The 16,862-nt window shown below is 48.5% G+C and overlaps 1 protein-coding gene across 1 annotated transcript in view; it reads left to right on the plus strand.

The window, feature by feature from the left end:
* LOC125454055 (ATP-dependent 6-phosphofructokinase, liver type-like) overlaps positions 1–15,794 on the plus strand; it is a 55,357-nt gene extending 39,563 nt beyond the window's left edge. The window contains exons 13-22 of the mRNA XM_048534333.2: positions 984–1,130; positions 1,582–1,652; positions 2,601–2,688; positions 3,513–3,665; positions 4,370–4,534; positions 4,987–5,048; positions 8,684–8,795; positions 10,191–10,290; positions 10,834–10,939; positions 13,670–15,794. Coding sequence (XP_048390290.1) covers positions 984–1,130; positions 1,582–1,652; positions 2,601–2,688; positions 3,513–3,665; positions 4,370–4,534; positions 4,987–5,048; positions 8,684–8,795; positions 10,191–10,290; positions 10,834–10,939; positions 13,670–13,817 — 1,152 coding nt within the window. The 3' untranslated portion in view covers positions 13,818–15,794. The remainder of the gene's footprint in view (positions 1–983; positions 1,131–1,581; positions 1,653–2,600; positions 2,689–3,512; positions 3,666–4,369; positions 4,535–4,986; positions 5,049–8,683; positions 8,796–10,190; positions 10,291–10,833; positions 10,940–13,669) is intronic.
* The last annotated feature ends 1,068 nt before the right edge of the window (positions 15,795–16,862 follow it).

Consider the following 16,862-nt stretch of genomic DNA (forward strand, 5'->3'; position numbering starts at 1 on the left):
AGGGAGGACACACAGGTCAAGGGGGCAGGATGAGGCTAGTAAGTAGGAGATTGGGGTGGGGCTTGAGGTGGGAGGAGAGGATAGGTGGGAGAAAGGACAGGTTAGAGAGGCAGGGATAAGCTGGGCTGGCTTTGCGATGTGGTAGCGGGAGGGGGAGATTTTGAAGCTTGTGAAGTCCACACTGATACCATTGCGCTTTGCGGAACACCTACACTCAGTTCGCACTAAACAACTGAACCTCCCAGTCACGAACCATTTCAACTCCCCCTCCCATTCCTCAGGCGACATGTCCATCCTGATCCTCCTGCAGTGCCATAATGATGCCACTCAAAGGTTGCAGGAACAGCAACTCTTATTTCGCTTGGGAACCCTGCAGCCCAATGGTATTAATGTGGACTTCACAGGCTTCAAAATCTCCCCTCCCCCTACCACATCCCTAAACCAGCCCAGCTCGTCCGCGCCTCCCTGACTCTCCTTTCTCCCACCTATCCCCTCCTCCCACCTCAAGCCCCACTCCCATCTCCTACCTACTAACCTCATTCCGCCCCCTTGACCTGTCCGTCCTCCCCACTTACACTCACCTTTACTGGCTCTATCCCCACCTCTGACCTGTCTGTCTTCTCTCCATTTTTCTTCTCATCTATCCATGTTCTATCTGCCTCTCCCTTTTCAGAACCCCCTTCTCCTCCCCCATTTCTGAAGAAGGGTCTAGGCGCGAAACGTCAACTTTCCTGCTCCTCTGATCCTGCTTGGCCTGCTGTGTTTATCCAGCTCTACACCTTGCTATCTCCAAAATAGCATATCACTTTTTTTTTAAACTAAACCCTGTTAAGTAGATCTACAGGTCTGGTATTGAGTGACCTGTACAACCCACAGTGACAACTTTGATCAGTCTGCTCCCTGCGAGTTACTGCACCACTGTCCCAGACAGCAGTGTATGTTGCACTTGCTGATGTGTGTCTCTGCCCTCTGCCCATTCTCAGAGTAACTTCAACTTTGCCATCGTGAACATTGGAGCTCCAGCTGCAGGGATGAACGCAGCAGTGCGTTCTGCGGTTCGAGTCGGCCTCTCGTCGGGCCACGTTGTCTACACTGTCGCCGATGGGCTGGAAGGCTTTGCTGCAGGCCAGGTCAGTGTTCCACAGCCTTGTTCGTGTCCGTGCCGAGCCAGATTGCTCCCCCTGCGTTCGCGAGGTATTGGGCAGGGGTTCAACTGTATCCAGCTGGATACCAGACGATCTCCTGTGGCACTGCTCCCAGTGATGAAGGAAACTCTTGTCTCTGCATAAATAGCGCAGGTCTTTTGGCATTGACAGATGACTGTGTGTGTTGTGCGTTATCATGTTGTTAAATATAAAAGTATCTTGTGGCACTGGGTACAGTTGGAGATACAGTGTCTATACATGCATTATAGCTGATGTCCTGTGACATTCCTCACATCGAGTTAGTGAAGACACTGCCATATAATATCAGGGATGTTTATAATATAATGTAACAGGAAGCAAGAGAAATGTGTTACTCAGCAGAACTGAGACATTATTGATGCATGTCCCCCTTGCCCTTTTTTCCCGCCCCCTGCAGATTAAGGAAATGAGATGGTGTGATGTTGGAGGCTGGACTGGACAAGGTGGCTCACTGCTGGGTACGAAACGGTGAGTGTTGCCCCTTCACCTGGTGACCATTCCCTCCCCCACTCCTCCAAGCAGACTGTGTGTTGCTGTATAAAGTCTCTGTCTGGCATCGAACTGTGCACAAGTTGTTCGGAAACCAGCTGCTCATATCGCTGGGATCACTTGGAATGGTCTTCCTGATGTTGCTTGTTCACGTAGAATCATAGAATCCCTTACAGTGTCCCCGCTTAACCACACCCACGAGAAGAGAACTGTGAAACTACAATCCGATCGGTGTTGGATATGTCCTGTTGAGTTGGAGGGTTCTGGGGTCTAGTGCCACATGAGGGTTACGAGCCTGTTCTGCCAGTCCAGTGCTGAGGGTGTGCTGCAGTCTCTGATGCCATCATTCAGATATGTTCCCTCACCAAAATAGCCATTCTTTAATATTTTAAGCATTATTTGTTTGATGGCAGAATATTCCACCATGGGGATCATCATAGCTCAGTCCTATAAATGTTCACTGTGTGCGTGTATATACGTGTACACAGCTAGGCACACAAACATGCACATAATCATGCACAGTTGTGTAAAATAATGACGCTCAATAGAGTAAACTAAGCGCAGACTGGTGTACAAGCCCAAAACCAGGGGCCATAACTATAAAATCACTAATAAAGTCAAGATGTGTCTTTACCCACAACTCACCAGTGCAGGGAGGCAAATAGTTGTGCACACTATAGATAAGTACATGAGGGTAGAAGGACATGCTGATAAGGATTGGATGATGTGAATTGAGAAGAGTTTAGTGTGGAGCTGACCGAGACCGGTTTGACTGACTGACTGGCCTGTGTCTGTGCAATGATTCTATTCATGTTCCTCACCCTCGCAGTCAGAGGCCCGCTATCCCTCGGTGTTCTTGTACGGGCTTGAATTTACACCGACATTGTTTGAACGTATCTGCCGCTATTTCCTTCCCTTCGTTTGCAGGACGCTCCCCGAGAAGTGCATGGAGCAGCTGGTGAAACAGATCCGGCAGCACCGGATCCACGCTCTCCTCATTATCGGTGGGTTTGAGGTGAGACATTCCGCATGATCGGCAAGTCGGGGAAGCTCCTGTCATTCCTCCTCCTCATCTCCGCCACCCCCCCACCCACTGCCCCCTGCAGCTCTGGCCAACTCTTCCCATCTCCCCATCTCAGACATTTGCTTTGTTGAGCTGCCAGGCAAGGAGTGGTACAGAGCATTGCTCAGCCTCACCACCTGTTGCTGTAACCTGGTACTGGAGCCATGATGACCAGAATGGACATCCTATATTTTTCTCTTGCTGGCATTGTAACAATTTGGAACAACCCACGGAGCAGGTAACATTCATCTGAAGCAGGAGGTCTGTTAGGTTGTCACAGGGGAGGCGCAGTGGGGCGTAACTTAGATCCTTGCAGAGTCAGCAGCAGCATGTTCAAGTTCCCAATCTGACAACCAGGGTGTACTGGCTGGCCTGGCACGTGCAGTACAGCCCTGAGGCTATTATCAAGTACAACACTGACTGTCAGGTTCAGAGGTTTTCAAGTGTTTTGTCCTAAAGGACCTTCCCATGTGTCACCCTGCAAAAACCGAGACCCATCACACTTTCCCTAGCAGGATTGCCTTCATTCCAAGGCACTATCACGCTGACACGTCTACCTAAAAGCCACAGGCTGTTTTGGTTTTCTTTTTAAATAATTTTAAAAAAAGTTTGGTGTTTCCGATGTCCATGATCCCTGCTGTTTTCACCGCTTTTGGCCTTCTCCTGCCCAGTGTCCAGACCTCTCTGCGCTTTGCAGTTTCTTTCAGGAATTGGTCAGTGTGTTTGTCTGAGGTAAAAGTGAAGTGAAGCGACGCCTGTTTCTCGTTCCTCACCAGGCGTTCGTGGCGGCCTTGCAGCTGACCGAGGGGCGGGAACGCTACGAAGAGCTCTGCATCCCCATGTGCGTCATCCCGGCAACCATCAGCAACAACGTGCCAGGCACTGACTTCAGCCTTGGCTGTGATACCGCAGTCAATGCAGCTATGGAAGTAGGTCAGAGTTTGGGGGGGATGTGGTGGGTTGTTCAGCTCCACAGCCATCAGTCAGATCAGGTTTTTTATTTATTCATTAATGGGATGAGGGCGTCACTGGCCAGGCAGCATTTATTGCCCATCCCAAATTGCTCAGAGGGCAGCTCAGAGTTAACCACATTGCCATGGGTCTGGAGTCACACGTAGGTCAAGCCTGATAAGGATGGCGGTTTCCTTCCCAAAAGAACATTAGGGAACCAGATAGGTTTTTCCAGCAATGGATTCATGGTCATCATTGTACTCTTAATTCCAGACTCTCTTTTTTTTTTTTATTGAATTCAAATTCCACCATCTGCTGAGGCAGGATTCGAACCCACGGCCCCAGAACGTTATGTGGGTCTCTGGATTAACAGTCCAGCGATTAATACCACCTTAGACCATCGCCTCACCTCTGGGGTCAGAGGGGCCTGGGCTCACAGGGACCAGGGGAATCGAGGTCTGGATCGGAGGGATTTAGGAAGTTGAGGCCCACTGTTAGGCAAAACCAGGTTAAATGTTGTTTAGAGTGACCAGGAGGGTGAGCTAGTTTTAGGTTTGGAGCAGGTCTGGCCAGAGAAGGTTTGGGTCACTGCAGAAAGCTGGGTCAGTCTGAGATCTGCAGATTCTCTGGGCTGGGCGACTTGACCTCTCGGGTTACTCACGTTTTACTTGTCCCTTGGCAGACCTGTGACCGCATTAAGCAGTCCGCATCGGGAACCAAGCGCCGAGTCTTCATCGTGGAGACCATGGGAGGTTACTGTGGCTACCTGGCCTCGGCAACAGCGTTAGCTGTCGGGGCTGATGCTGCCTACATCTACGAAGACCCCATTAACATTCATGACTTGACGGTGGGTTCATGAGATGCAAAATCTGGGTTTGGTGGTGGGGGCAAAAGGGGTCTGGTCCAACATTTTGGTTGGGGGCATGCCTTTTTCACCTCCACCACTGTCGCCATCCCCAAACCTATTGCCCTTTCCCTTACCCTTCCTCTCTTTATCCCCTACCTCCCTTGGTCTCCTCTCTCTTCACCAACCCCCACCTCTCTCTCTCTCTCTCTCTCTCTCTCTGTCTGTCTGCCTTTCTTCTTCCCCCTTGTTTTCCAGCAGTGTGCTCTGGATCATAACGAGTTGCTACATTTTTGTAAAGGGGAAATTCTCCATGTTCGGCCTCCGGTCCTTCTGCCAATTACATTAAATCTGTGCCCTTCCTCAGTAGAAGCAGCTGCTCCCAAGTTGCTCTGCTAAAGCCACCTTCAGGGAGAAGAATATATTGTTTCTGACGCGTTGCTTCATATCTGCAGGCCAATGTGGAGCATCTAACTGGGAAGATGAAGACGACCATCCAGCGAGGGCTTGTCTTGAGGTAGGGTCTTCCTGGGAAAGCCACAGAGGAACATGGGGCGTCAGTGGTAAGGCCAGTGCACACATGTGCCTGTCTGCTGCCTGGTCACCTTGGGTGACAGCCATTGGCTCAGTGGGTAGCTGTCTTGCCTCTGGAGTTCGAGGGTTAAGAGTTCAAATGCCACTCCTGAGGCTTGCATTCCAGGATGAGCAAGTGCTGCACTATAAGATGTCATCTCTCAGGTAAGGGGACATTTTAGTCATCTTGTAGATTGGCAAGAACAGTCTGGAGGACGAGTTCATAATGTGTGCTTGGGATACACTCCAGAACCAACTAGGGAGTACAATATTTTAGACCTGGTAATGTGTAATGAGACAGGATTGACTCATGTCACTGTTGTAAAGGATCCTTCAAATAGTAACATCATGGATCTTCACATTGAGTTTAAGGGTGAGAACTTTGGGTCTAAATCACTGGTATCAGACCCATTGAGGCAATTACAGGGGTATGAAGCTGGTTAATGTAGAACTGGAAAATAAATAATACGGTAGTGAAGCATTTGCAGGAATTTAAAGAGATACTTTAGAACTCTTGACAGAAATATTCCTCGTTAAAATAGATACTGTACAAATGTTACATCATGACCCAGCTAACTAAGAAATTTATGGTTCATATCAAATTGAAAAAGACGTTGTACAATGCTGCTAAAAATAGCCATGCTATAGAAAATTGGGAACATTTTAGAAACCAACAAAAAATAATTACGTCATAAAGAGGATGAAATTTGAGAATGAGTGGAATAAAGTTAGAAATAAAAACTCAGCTAATAAAAGCATCCATATAAATGTAAAAGGGATAGAAAATAGGTAAAATTAGTGTTGATAAAATGTGGAGCTGGAGGGGCACAGCAGGTCAGACAGCATCTGAGGAGCAGGAACATCTGGTCTTGACACTTCATCAGGACTCAAGTAAGTGTTGACTCCTTTTAAGGGGGTGAAACAGGGAAATTAATAATGGGGGAATGACAGATTTATGATCCTTACTTCTGTCGAAGACCCAGAAATCACCTCTCAATTTCCTAATTATTCTTGAGGGGAGAAAAAGTAAACAATCCATCACACCAGAAAAAGTAGTAGGAAATGTACTTGGACTAAGGACCACCTTGGAAGTGGCTGCAGAGTCAGTGAGTGTGTTGACTCTAATCTTCCAAAGTGTCCTAGATTCTGGGAAAGCTCCGACAGACTGTGAAAGCTAACACATGTAGTACCTCTATTCAAGAAAATAAGATTACAGGAAGCAGGAAACTAAATCAATTGGTTTGACATCTTCCATTAGGAGAATACTTGCTCCTCAGTAATGGATTCGAGCAGCAGGACATTTAGAAACTGTTAATTTAATTGGGCAAAGTCAACGTGGTTTTGTGAAAGGGAAATTGGGAAGGGGCGGGTTGGGCTATAAAGTGGAGAAGGCCACAATCCGATCAGCCACGATTGTCTGATAGTGCAGGCTTAATAGGCTGAATAGCCTACTCCAGTTCCTTGTTTTCATTTTGATCTTCTGTTAAACTGAATCCCTGCAATCCTCCTTGGGTGGACGTAAAAGATCCTACATGGATGCTTTTGAGGAAGATCAAGGAAGTTCTCCTTGGTGTCATCAACCCCTGGCCCCCATCCCTGAGCTGTGATCATGTTATTGTTTAAGAAGGATTGCTGAATGCAAATTGTGTGCCGTGCTCCTTATGTTATAGCTTCAGTGACTGCTTACCCATGAGCTGACATTGTGACAGATGCAGGTCTGTCGTCTTGCTTTGTGGACCAGGACATTTGGTCTTTATTTTTAGAAAAGGGAAGTTTTTTTTCCCCTCTGCCCATCTTCCCAGACAGGGCGAAGAAGTAGCCTACTTTCATCCTTCTCAGTGCTACCTAAGATCCGGTGTTCCCCAGCATTAAACGGGGCATTGTGAGACTAGCAAAGGTACTTTGGTCTCTCCGAACAGAGTGCTGTGCTCCCAGCCTCTGAGCTAACACATTGAAAGCAGCAGTGGTGACATTCTCGTGCTGACCACTAGAAGGTGCTGCTGAGTTTCTTTCTGGGCAATGAGTCCTTTGTATCTGTTAAGCCTCGTGAATAACTTGCTGGAGGGGAATTTAGTGTGTTTTTTTCTTTCTCGCTGAGTGTCGGATTTGTGCCTTCTGTTTAGTTAAGTGCCGCTCCTGTTTTATTAGCGTTTAGATGAAAGGAGAGTGGACTTTTCGAAAGCCGTTCCGATCCCTGTTAGAAATGCCTGGGGTTCGGTGAGCTGTTTCCTTTCTTTGACACAGCTACCAATGGTCCCCCAGAGCTGATTTTCACTGGCAGTCTTTTTAACACTGACTGAATTGTAGGGGGTGAGAAACATCCAGGCTGCTCATCCTATCCCCACCCCAGTCGTGGTCCTCCGCATCCTCTGTTCTGTCTAAAATGAGCCAATGTTTCGACTTCTAACACTGCCACCCTTTATTCCTCATTTATTAAAAAATAAAATCCACTCGCTTGGCACCATCCAGGGTCTCTCTTGTCCTGATGCTTCGCCATTGCATAGTGCCTCACTCCAGTCTCTCGCACCAGATTGCTTTTACTGTGTGTGTGTTTTGATTCCTCACCCCCCCCCCCCCATTGGTTTTCGCTAGGATTCTTTTGACCTTCCATGTTACTTAGCCTCTGGTGGACTGCAAGCAAGGCTGAGAAGTCTCTGCTGCCCCTTTGGGTTTCCCCATAGCCATTGGGTCCAAGTTCGCTCTGGTACATCCTGCATGGTAAAGGGCAGCCGAAATTGTCATTTACACGTCACCAGGCAGTAGGCTGCACAGAAGCAAGATTATTCCCTGGAACGGGGGAGACATTGGCACCTCCTCTGCCAGCAATTACTTCAGGAATCCTCCCCAGTACGTGGAATTGTGGCTTTGGACTCAAAACGTTCACCTCCCTCGGAGGCAGGACCATCACACACACCCTCTCTCTCTCTCTCTCTCTCTCTCTGCAACCGATCTGCTGTGCCCCCTGTCAAAGTGCTGTCCCCTTAGCCCTGAAGAGATTCCACTTTTTACTGAACCCAGCAGCACCCCCCCCTCCCCTGCAGAGGTGCAAATGCCTCCAAGCTGGGGGTCGGAGCTGCTGATGGGCACTTGGAAATATTGAAGACACGGGTTGATGCTGGCAAGCTGTCTTGAGTTTAATGGCGCCAGATCGGCTAAATGGACTTACCATGATCTGAACCATGGAACAAGCTAGAGAGACTGAATGGCCTCCTGTTCTTGTTTCTGTGCACATACTGACTGTGTTCCCCCACCTCTCTGACACACACCTACACCTCCGCATTGTAACTGTCACTGACGAGGTAGCAGGGCCCTCTGTCGTATGGATTATACCATTCGTCAACATGGTTAAACTGGGAGCTCGAGCCAGTCAGTGCTCTGACACACTGGGCTTGTGAATTACCTCCTGGTGAGCTGCCTATCTTAGCCCTGTGGGTGGGACTAGAGGGGATATAGGAGGAGGGCAAGAGGAGTCCACCATATTGCTTTAGGAAAGGTGAACGTAGAACTGGGAGGTCAATGTTTGCTCTCTTTAGAAAAAAGACATTTATGTGAATTTTCATTCCATTCCTTTTCCTGCAGAAACGAGAAGTGTCACCAATATTACACCACTGAGTTCTTGTACAACCTGTACTCTGCTGAGGGAAAGGGTGTGTTTGACTGTCGCACCAATGTGCTGGGCCATATGCAGCAGGTAGGTGACTCCTCAAAGGCAAATGGTTTCAACTAATGGCTCAGCAACATAACTCACTGTCTGGGTCCAGATAAGCAGCGTGGTTAAGAAGGCGTCTCGCACGCTTGTTTTTATTGCTCCGACCTTTTGAGTGTAGAAGTTGGGACATCGTGTGGAGGTCGAACAGGACGTTGGTGAGGCCTCTTAAGGCGTACCGTGTGCAGTTTTGGTCGCCATCCTTGAGCAAGGATATTATTAAATTTGGAAAGGGTTCAGAAAAGATTTACCAGGGTATTGCCAGGAATGGAGGGTTTGAGATATTTTAAAAAAAAGCTGGGTTTTTTTTTGTTGACTGGAGCGTAGGAGTTTGAGGGGTGGTCTTATTGAGGTTTTAAAAAAAGTCACGAGGGGCGTAGATAAGGTGAATGACATGAGTCCTTTCCCTAGGCAAGGGGAGCGCAAGGCTAGGAGGAATGTTTTTAAGGTGAGAGGAGAGACATTTCAAAAAGGACACGAGCGGCAATTTTTCTCTTTACACAGGGAGTGGTTTGTGTGTGGAATGAACTGCCAAAGAAAGTGATGGATTCGGGTACAGTTACAATGTTTGGATGAGTTCATGAATAGGAAAGGAGGGATATGGGCCAAACACAGGCGGGACTAGTTTAGTTTGGGAACATAGTCGGCATGATTTGGTTGGACCGAAGGGCCTATTCCCATGCAGCATGTCTCTATAAGTAGAGAAACATCAGCGGCGTTGGGGAAGATCTCCACCAACTGACTAAATGCCCAGAGTCTGCTGTGGTACAGCACTCTGTCCCAGATCCGAGCCAGATGCATGACCTGCCCTTTTACAGGCAGGAAGGTGGTGACTGGCAGCTTCTGTCAGGGTGCTGTGGGAGGTGGGGTGGGGCGTTTGCAATACGTTCAACGGGAGCCCCGGGCTGAGGCAGCTGGGTGGGCTGGTTTTGAGCCCATGCCCCTGCTTCGACGGGAGTTCCGTCTGAAGAGATTCCTTAACTTCCAGCAATCGCATCTGCCCAGCAGGATCCGGTCACTGAGATTCTGCTCCAGGGCACCGGGCAATTAATGGCCCTTTGCTATGTTAGTGACGCTATCCAGTAGCGAGGTTCCTTTGCGTTAACAAGACCCCTGTCCCACAGTTGCTGGAACCAGCTCCAGGATCTGAATGACTGACTGGTCCTAATGTTGCAATGACCAGGACAGCCACAGGTTGACAGTGGGAACACTTTTTTTATTCTCTGATTTTTAACTCTTATCCCTGCCCGCCCATCATTTGTAGGGCTGGTGGCGGACAGAGTTAAAGCAGAGACCGTTAGGCCTGGCGACGCATGGCCGCCTGTCACTCTTGTATCGAAATGTTCGCCTCTGTTTACTTCACCTCTTCTCCGTTTTCAGGGCGGTTCACCGACACCCTTCGACAGGAACTTTGGGACGAAGCTGGGCGTCAAGGCTGTGCAGTGGCTGACGGAGAAACTCCTGGAGTGCTACAGGAAAGGTGAGCTCCAGGCCTTGTGCGGTGCTGAGAGAGAGAGAGAGAGAGAGTTAGAGCAGGGCCAGGGAACCTCCAGCGAGTTGGTCGGCGAAGCCAGGGAGAGCTGCTCTGGGCAGACCTGGAACCAAACCGATCACTGAGGAGACTCCTGAGGTTGGGTTGGGGGCGGGGGAAGAGGGGATAAAGAATCCTTCGCTCGCAACCCAGTGAGTGAGGTGTTCCAGGTGGAATACCCCTAACCAGACATGCATGGGCTGAGAGAGGAGGCCCATCATGCCAGGCAGCCCCTTTTGTAGCATGAGGGAAGCTGTGAGGAGCTCCTGATGGTTTTTAAAGTTAGTTTGACTACTTCGCTACATCATCTGGGGAGTGCAGCCCTCCCGATCTGTGGAAAGATCTGGTCCCAGTTAAGGGAAAGATTTAGCTGAGGACAGTGGCAGGGCAGGGGCCATGGGATTGCTGGATGTTCATGTCGAATATGGGGTTCGAGCCTCTCGAAAGTATGTCCATTCTCACTGTCCTCCCTCTAATCCTTTCCTTGGATAGGACAAGTCTTCGCCAACTCTCCTGAGACAGCCTGTGTCCTGGGAATGAACAGGAAGGCCTTGGTCTTCCGACCTGTGACCGAGCTGAAGGCAGAGACGGATTTTGAGTAAGTACAAGTGGAAGGAGATAGTGGAGGGAATTTGGGTATTAACACAATGGAAGTATCAAGCAGTACCCCTCTCCAGAACCAGACCACCTAAAACGAGGAAATGCCAGCTGGTGATAGAAAGGACTGCAGTAACCACAGATTGTTGTGTTTTTTTTTACACTTTCCTCATCACCCTCCTAATCCATACACTGACATTTTTTCTCCCAAGCAATTGATTTGTGTTTCTATAAACATCCAAAGAAAGTTAACAGAAGTTGCTGGAAAAGCCCAGCAGGTCTGGCAGCATCCATGAAGAGAAAAAAATCAGAGTTAACGTTTCAGGCCCAATGACCCTTCAGAACCGGTTCTGGGGAAGGGTCACGAGACCTGAAACGTTAACTCTGATTTTTTTGTTCTTCACAGATGCTGCCAGACCTGCTGGGTTTTTCCAGCAACTTCTGTTTTGTTTTTGCTGATTTACAGTATCCGCAGTTCTTCTGGTTTTTTATTTAGTATTTTCACAGGAGTCTAACTGGACAAAATTTCATGCCACTCTGCATACAGTAAAGTTTGCACGATCTGACATCATACAAACTGATATTCTCTAATAACCAGAATTTCTGACAGTTTGTTCTTTTCCTTAAAGAGAGCCAGTTATGTTTTCTGCTCAGATAATTTGTTTATCCAAAGGAAAAAAACTAATAATGAAAGCAGTAGGTTGTAATCTGCAGATATAGTTTATGTTGAAATTGTTAAGTCAGTTTTGGTTATTTTGTCTAAATGATTGTTTCTCTCAGCAGTATACCATGATCAGTAAAGTCAGAACTTGTTCATTTTTCTTTTAAAAAGCTGCTAAGTCATCCTTCCAGTTGTAGGGATTTTATTGTGATGCCCTACTGTTGTGGGACAGTTGACTATTCACGAGCTTCCTCTCCACTCTTCAAAGCTTTGTCTTGTGTCTGGAGTAACATAACTGGCCCCCACCATTCCCCTGAGTGTGACAGATAACACAGATTTTACCTTAGGCCTAATGAAAGGCTGGGGTAAAAAGGCTAAGAGCTACATTTTAAGGAGTGCCTTCAAAGGAGGAGAGGAGATTATCTAGGAGGGAATTCCAGAACTCTGGGCCAAGGAAGCTGAGGGCATGGCTGTGAAGCAAAATTAATGTGTGGTGCTCAAAAATGCCTAGAAAGCACAATGGACCCCACTGGCTTCATTGTTCATCGCAGCTAGTGGAAGTCACCAGAAATGTGGACCCCCCCCCCCCCCACAGTCCTGCTGTACAAGACACGTTCACGGCATAGACTACAATGGGGCTTACAGCAGTGCTGCCCACATTTGTTGAGCCAGGCCCGCCACCCTGGAAGCACCAGAATTTGGAATTGCCCTCCCTAAAGCACAAATGGGTGCAGCATCGCAGTGTGACAGCATGTGGAGATATGATTGGACCAGACTGTCCATTTCTGAACCCCAACTCTGCATTGGATGTTGATGAAGAAGACACTGAATGTGAGAGAAGGACTCTCTTTCCATTAGCTACTGGCCAATCTGTTCTCGTGCCAAGTATTCACTTTGGGTCCACATCCCTTTAGTACTCCTACCCAACAAGAGAGAACTTCAGTAACTTTTCTAGGAGAGAGTTCTCAACTGTTCCACTGCCCTAACAAGAACTGCCTCCTGACTTCACTATGAGCTCCCTTCAGTCTTACTCTGGAATCATCGGGCAGAAGAAATAAATTCTCTCCATCTATTCCAGCATACCATCAGAGGATGGTTACAATGCACTGGGAAGCAGTTAGTCCTGTTGGAACCAGGCCAGCTCTCTGTGAGAGCAACTCTGCTGGTCCCACTCCCCAGCCCTTTCTCCCCCATTGTCCTGCAAATACTACTCCTCTTCAGGTAATTGTTCAGATCCCTGTTGAAATCCATGAAATGGTCTGTCTCTGTCACACCCAGATGCTGCCCCCACACTGCGCAAAAAAACATTTTGTCTCACGTCGCCTTTATGGCCTTTCTCCTGAAATCCACGTCCTCTTCCTCTCTGCCTTCCTGCCGAGGGAACAACCTCTCCCCGTTTCTGCTGTCCAGATCCCTGTGGTTTCGGGCACGGTTCTCCAATCTCCTCTTTTTCAGGAAAACGGCCCTAGCAAGCATCTCGCGTATGTCCACATCCATCAAGCTGTCCTCCGACAGGTGGTTCTCCTATAACACCCTAGTTGCGTTCTGGTGTGACCTCGAGCTTTTTAAAAAAAAATCACCGTAGCAGAACACGTTTTAGGGAAGATAGAGCATGTAGCAAGGCGTAGAGCTGGATGAACACAGCAGGCCAGGCAGCATGAGAGGAGCAGGAAACGCTTTCGGGTCTGGACCCTGCTTCAGAAAACCGCTACGCCAGAACAGCAGAAAGCTCGCGTTATCCAAACAGCATCCGCTTGTTCATCCGTGGCGTTACGGCCCCACTGTTTTTGTTTTTGTTTTGCGGCGAGCAAACACGCGTTTGTTAGCAGAACTGACCTGTCACTGTTTCTCCCCGGGCCCTCTGAAGCCTGTATCTCCTCCCGAGCGTATCCAACAGAGGGCGCTGGTGGGCAGAGGTGGCGATGGAGGTTGACGAGGGAAGTCAATGTGCTTCCGCTGATCAGATGGAAAACTCTGCGTTTGCTCCCAACTTCTGGGAGTGGAGTTTGCCCGCTGCAATGTTGCTGCTGCAAAGAGGTTTAACTCCTGAATTCTCTGTGTCCTTGACAGGCACCGCATGCCAAAGGAGCAGTGGTGGCTGAGGGTACGGCCCCTCCTGAAGATGTTGGCCAAGTACCAGACCCGCTTCGATAACTACATCACGGGCAAGGTCGAGCACGTCAACAGGCGCAGTCTAAGCGTCGAGTCTGGTTTCTGAGTTCAACAGCAGGAGCGAGACTTAAAAGAAAAAGGCGGCCGCTTGGACCGATCTCCCCGTCACCGCGTTTTAAACACCGTTAGCATGAATTGACCGTGAAGTAGCGTTTCAAAAAAAAAACACGGCTTGCATTGAGACAGCACCTGTTCCGTAGAATAATAACCACCCACCCCCGTACTTCCGGGTGTGTCGCAGGAGCTCAGTCCAGAAAGAGAGAGAGGAGTTTCCCAACACTTTTTTTCTGGACCCCAAAAGGGTCAGGTTTAATTCAAGTGAAAAGACTGGATTCAGGCCTGTGAGAAAGTTAGTGCTTTCCATTCGCTTCAGCTACAGTCCCCTCCCCAGACCCTGAGCTGCTCTGGAGCATTTTGTGGCTGCCCCACTCCATATTATCTATCTCTTACAACCTCCATATTTCCTGACTCTGTCTCGCCCTCTCTGTTTGCCCCCCTCCGCCCTTCCCTCTCCCCCCTCCTCGGCCGCCACCCTGCAGCTGTCCCTGCCTCTGGCCGTTCCTCACCACTCCTCGCTGCTACTGACACTATACAGGAGTTTGGTACAAAGATAACACGGACTTCCTAGGCTATCATGTGCCGCAGCCAGAGAGCTCGCTGTCCCTCCATCCTGTTCCAGGCATTGCTTTCTGCTTTGATTTTTTTTACTTGACTCGTCTGTGGCGTGTGCAACTTCGCGGGTTGTTTTATCTCTTCTCCCCGCGCCCCCCCCCCCCCAACCCCTCCGCTCGACACAGTAACTCGCGATTTTAGCCCGAGGCTGGGGAAGGAGTTGAGTGACCATAGGGTTCCTCCGTGGAAAGGCTGCTCGCCGCGATCGTGTGAATTTGCAATCGAGCGGCAGCAGCGGCGCTGAAAACGATCCCGTGTTAAATCCTCCCGCTGTCCGCCCTTAACGCTCGCCCTAATAGCAACTGAGAGTAGCTGGATTAGAGCAGCTGCCTCCCCAGTCACTCCGAGGAAATGTAGCTAATTCCCATTTCTAAATGCAACAGAGTGTCGTCGTGTTAAATCGTACACTGTGTGTTTGTGTTGTCTCTGATGCTGAACTATCCTCAGCACTTCAAGTCACCCTGGCCATGCTTCAACTTGAGTAGCTCCTGAAATGAAGCCCCTTGACACAACTTTTTTTCGCATATATTCTGATAAATGTCCTTTTTAAAAAATAGAATTGAGATACCATGGCTTCTCTTGATTTCAATGAGTCCCTTCCCCCGCCCTTGGGATCCTGAAATTTTTCACGATTTGTTTTAATATAGAGAGGATTCGAGTTTTTGAAAGAAAAAAGCTTAAGCAGGGCTATCTTCAGATGATCATTTACAGAGGATGGAAACAGCTATTATTCTTATAAGTATGTAGTAAGACTTTGTGTGTGTGTGTGTGTCTATTTTAAACGAGGATTCGGCCAGCATACATTCAAGGACGACAGACTGTTCCTTTTAAACATTTCGACTGTATTCTCTAATCATGTGACCACTGCAGCAAATCATGTGATGTGGCGAAACTCTGAGAGGACACAAGGTCAATGAGATGTGACAATACCAGGCGGTTTACTGCATTGCACATTCAAGCCAGGCTGAGGTACTAGGTCTCCTTCACTAGCTGGTAAGAGACATGCTGCCTACAGAAGGGCCAATGTGGCCCGTTTGCTGGCACATGGCTCGGGGGCCAGACAACTCCACGTCTGGGAGGTCGTAAGGCTGCCAGGGAACAGTGAAAGGATGCCCGAGTCAACATGAACGCATTCAGCCGTTTTGAAGTTTCGAAGAGGTGACGAGCACGGTTTTTAGCGCCGAGAGCAAGCTTTTGCTGGCCAGTTAAGTGTGCCCCTTGCAATGTGTCCGTGGACTGTGCGTGCGTGTATATAACAAACTGTGTACTGTCAATGAGTTGTGACCTGAATTAGATTTAAATTGTGTTGCGTGTGATTAAATTTGTACTGTGCAATGGCTTTGATTGCTCACCTATTGACTTCTTTTTGGCTTTTAAAATTTCCTCCCCCAGAAACTCCCCCACCCCCCCCAACTCAGAAAAATAAAATGGTTGTTGACAAAGACATCCGATTGCTTTCCAGGGAATGTGTCAATGCAAGAAACAGGAAATGCAAAGGGGGCCAGCAAAAGAGGATCACAAAACCTTGTTTTGAGCTGCAAAACATGAGCAGTTTTTGTTTCCTTCCCTTGGGCCTAACTCATCACGCAAGGGTGAGATTTACTCTGCGCTCCAGTTCCAGAAGAATTTTCTCCCAGCATGTTTCCCCCCCCCACCCCCTGCCTTGTGGCATTGCAAATGACTTTAGCTGGCAGAGGTGAACCTTGACAGATACTGTCAGGAGTACGAAAGCTGACGTCAGCTTTTGTGCTCCTGAGATGCTGCTTGGCCTGCTGTGTTCATCCAGCCTCTCACTTTGTTATCTCGGATTCTACAGCATCTGCAGTTCTCTTGGGGTGTTTTTAAAAAAAAAATCCGCAATGCAGATTCAAGAATAGCCCGAGTTAAAGTGAGCAAAGACTTGTACACCGGTACAGCCCCTGGTGTTGACTGAGGTATTTTTACTGTCGAGAGCTTCCCTGCTCCTCTTTGAAACCGAGCCTTTCATTATCTACCTGATGGGATCTGATTTTAAATTCTTCTAAAAGTCAGTACCTCTTTAAAACTCAGTCTTGATTTCTGTGTTGTGAAGTAGAAAGTTGAACCTGTGGCCTTTCTGACTCCCCACAGCCACAGCCAGTGCAAGCTAGAGATTGGAAGTAAACCGCCCTTCGAGACAAAAGCTGATTGAAATTTTAAGACAGGAGCCCCCTCCTAGTTGTAATATGCTGCTTTTATAAAAAGACTTGGGTGGCTCAGTGGTCAGCCCTGCTGCTTCATGTCCCTGGAGCCCGGGTTCGATTACCAGCTTCAGATGACTGTGTGCAGTTTGCGCGTTCTCCCTGTGTCTTGTGTGGGCTTCCTCCCATAGTCCCAAGGATATGCAGGTTAGGGTGGATTGGCCATGCTAAATTGCCCCATTGGGTCCAGGGATATGTTG

This window comes from Stegostoma tigrinum, chromosome 7 (genome assembly GCF_030684315.1).
Source record: "Stegostoma tigrinum isolate sSteTig4 chromosome 7, sSteTig4.hap1, whole genome shotgun sequence".
NCBI classification, from domain to species: Eukaryota; Metazoa; Chordata; class Chondrichthyes; order Orectolobiformes; family Stegostomatidae; genus Stegostoma; species Stegostoma tigrinum.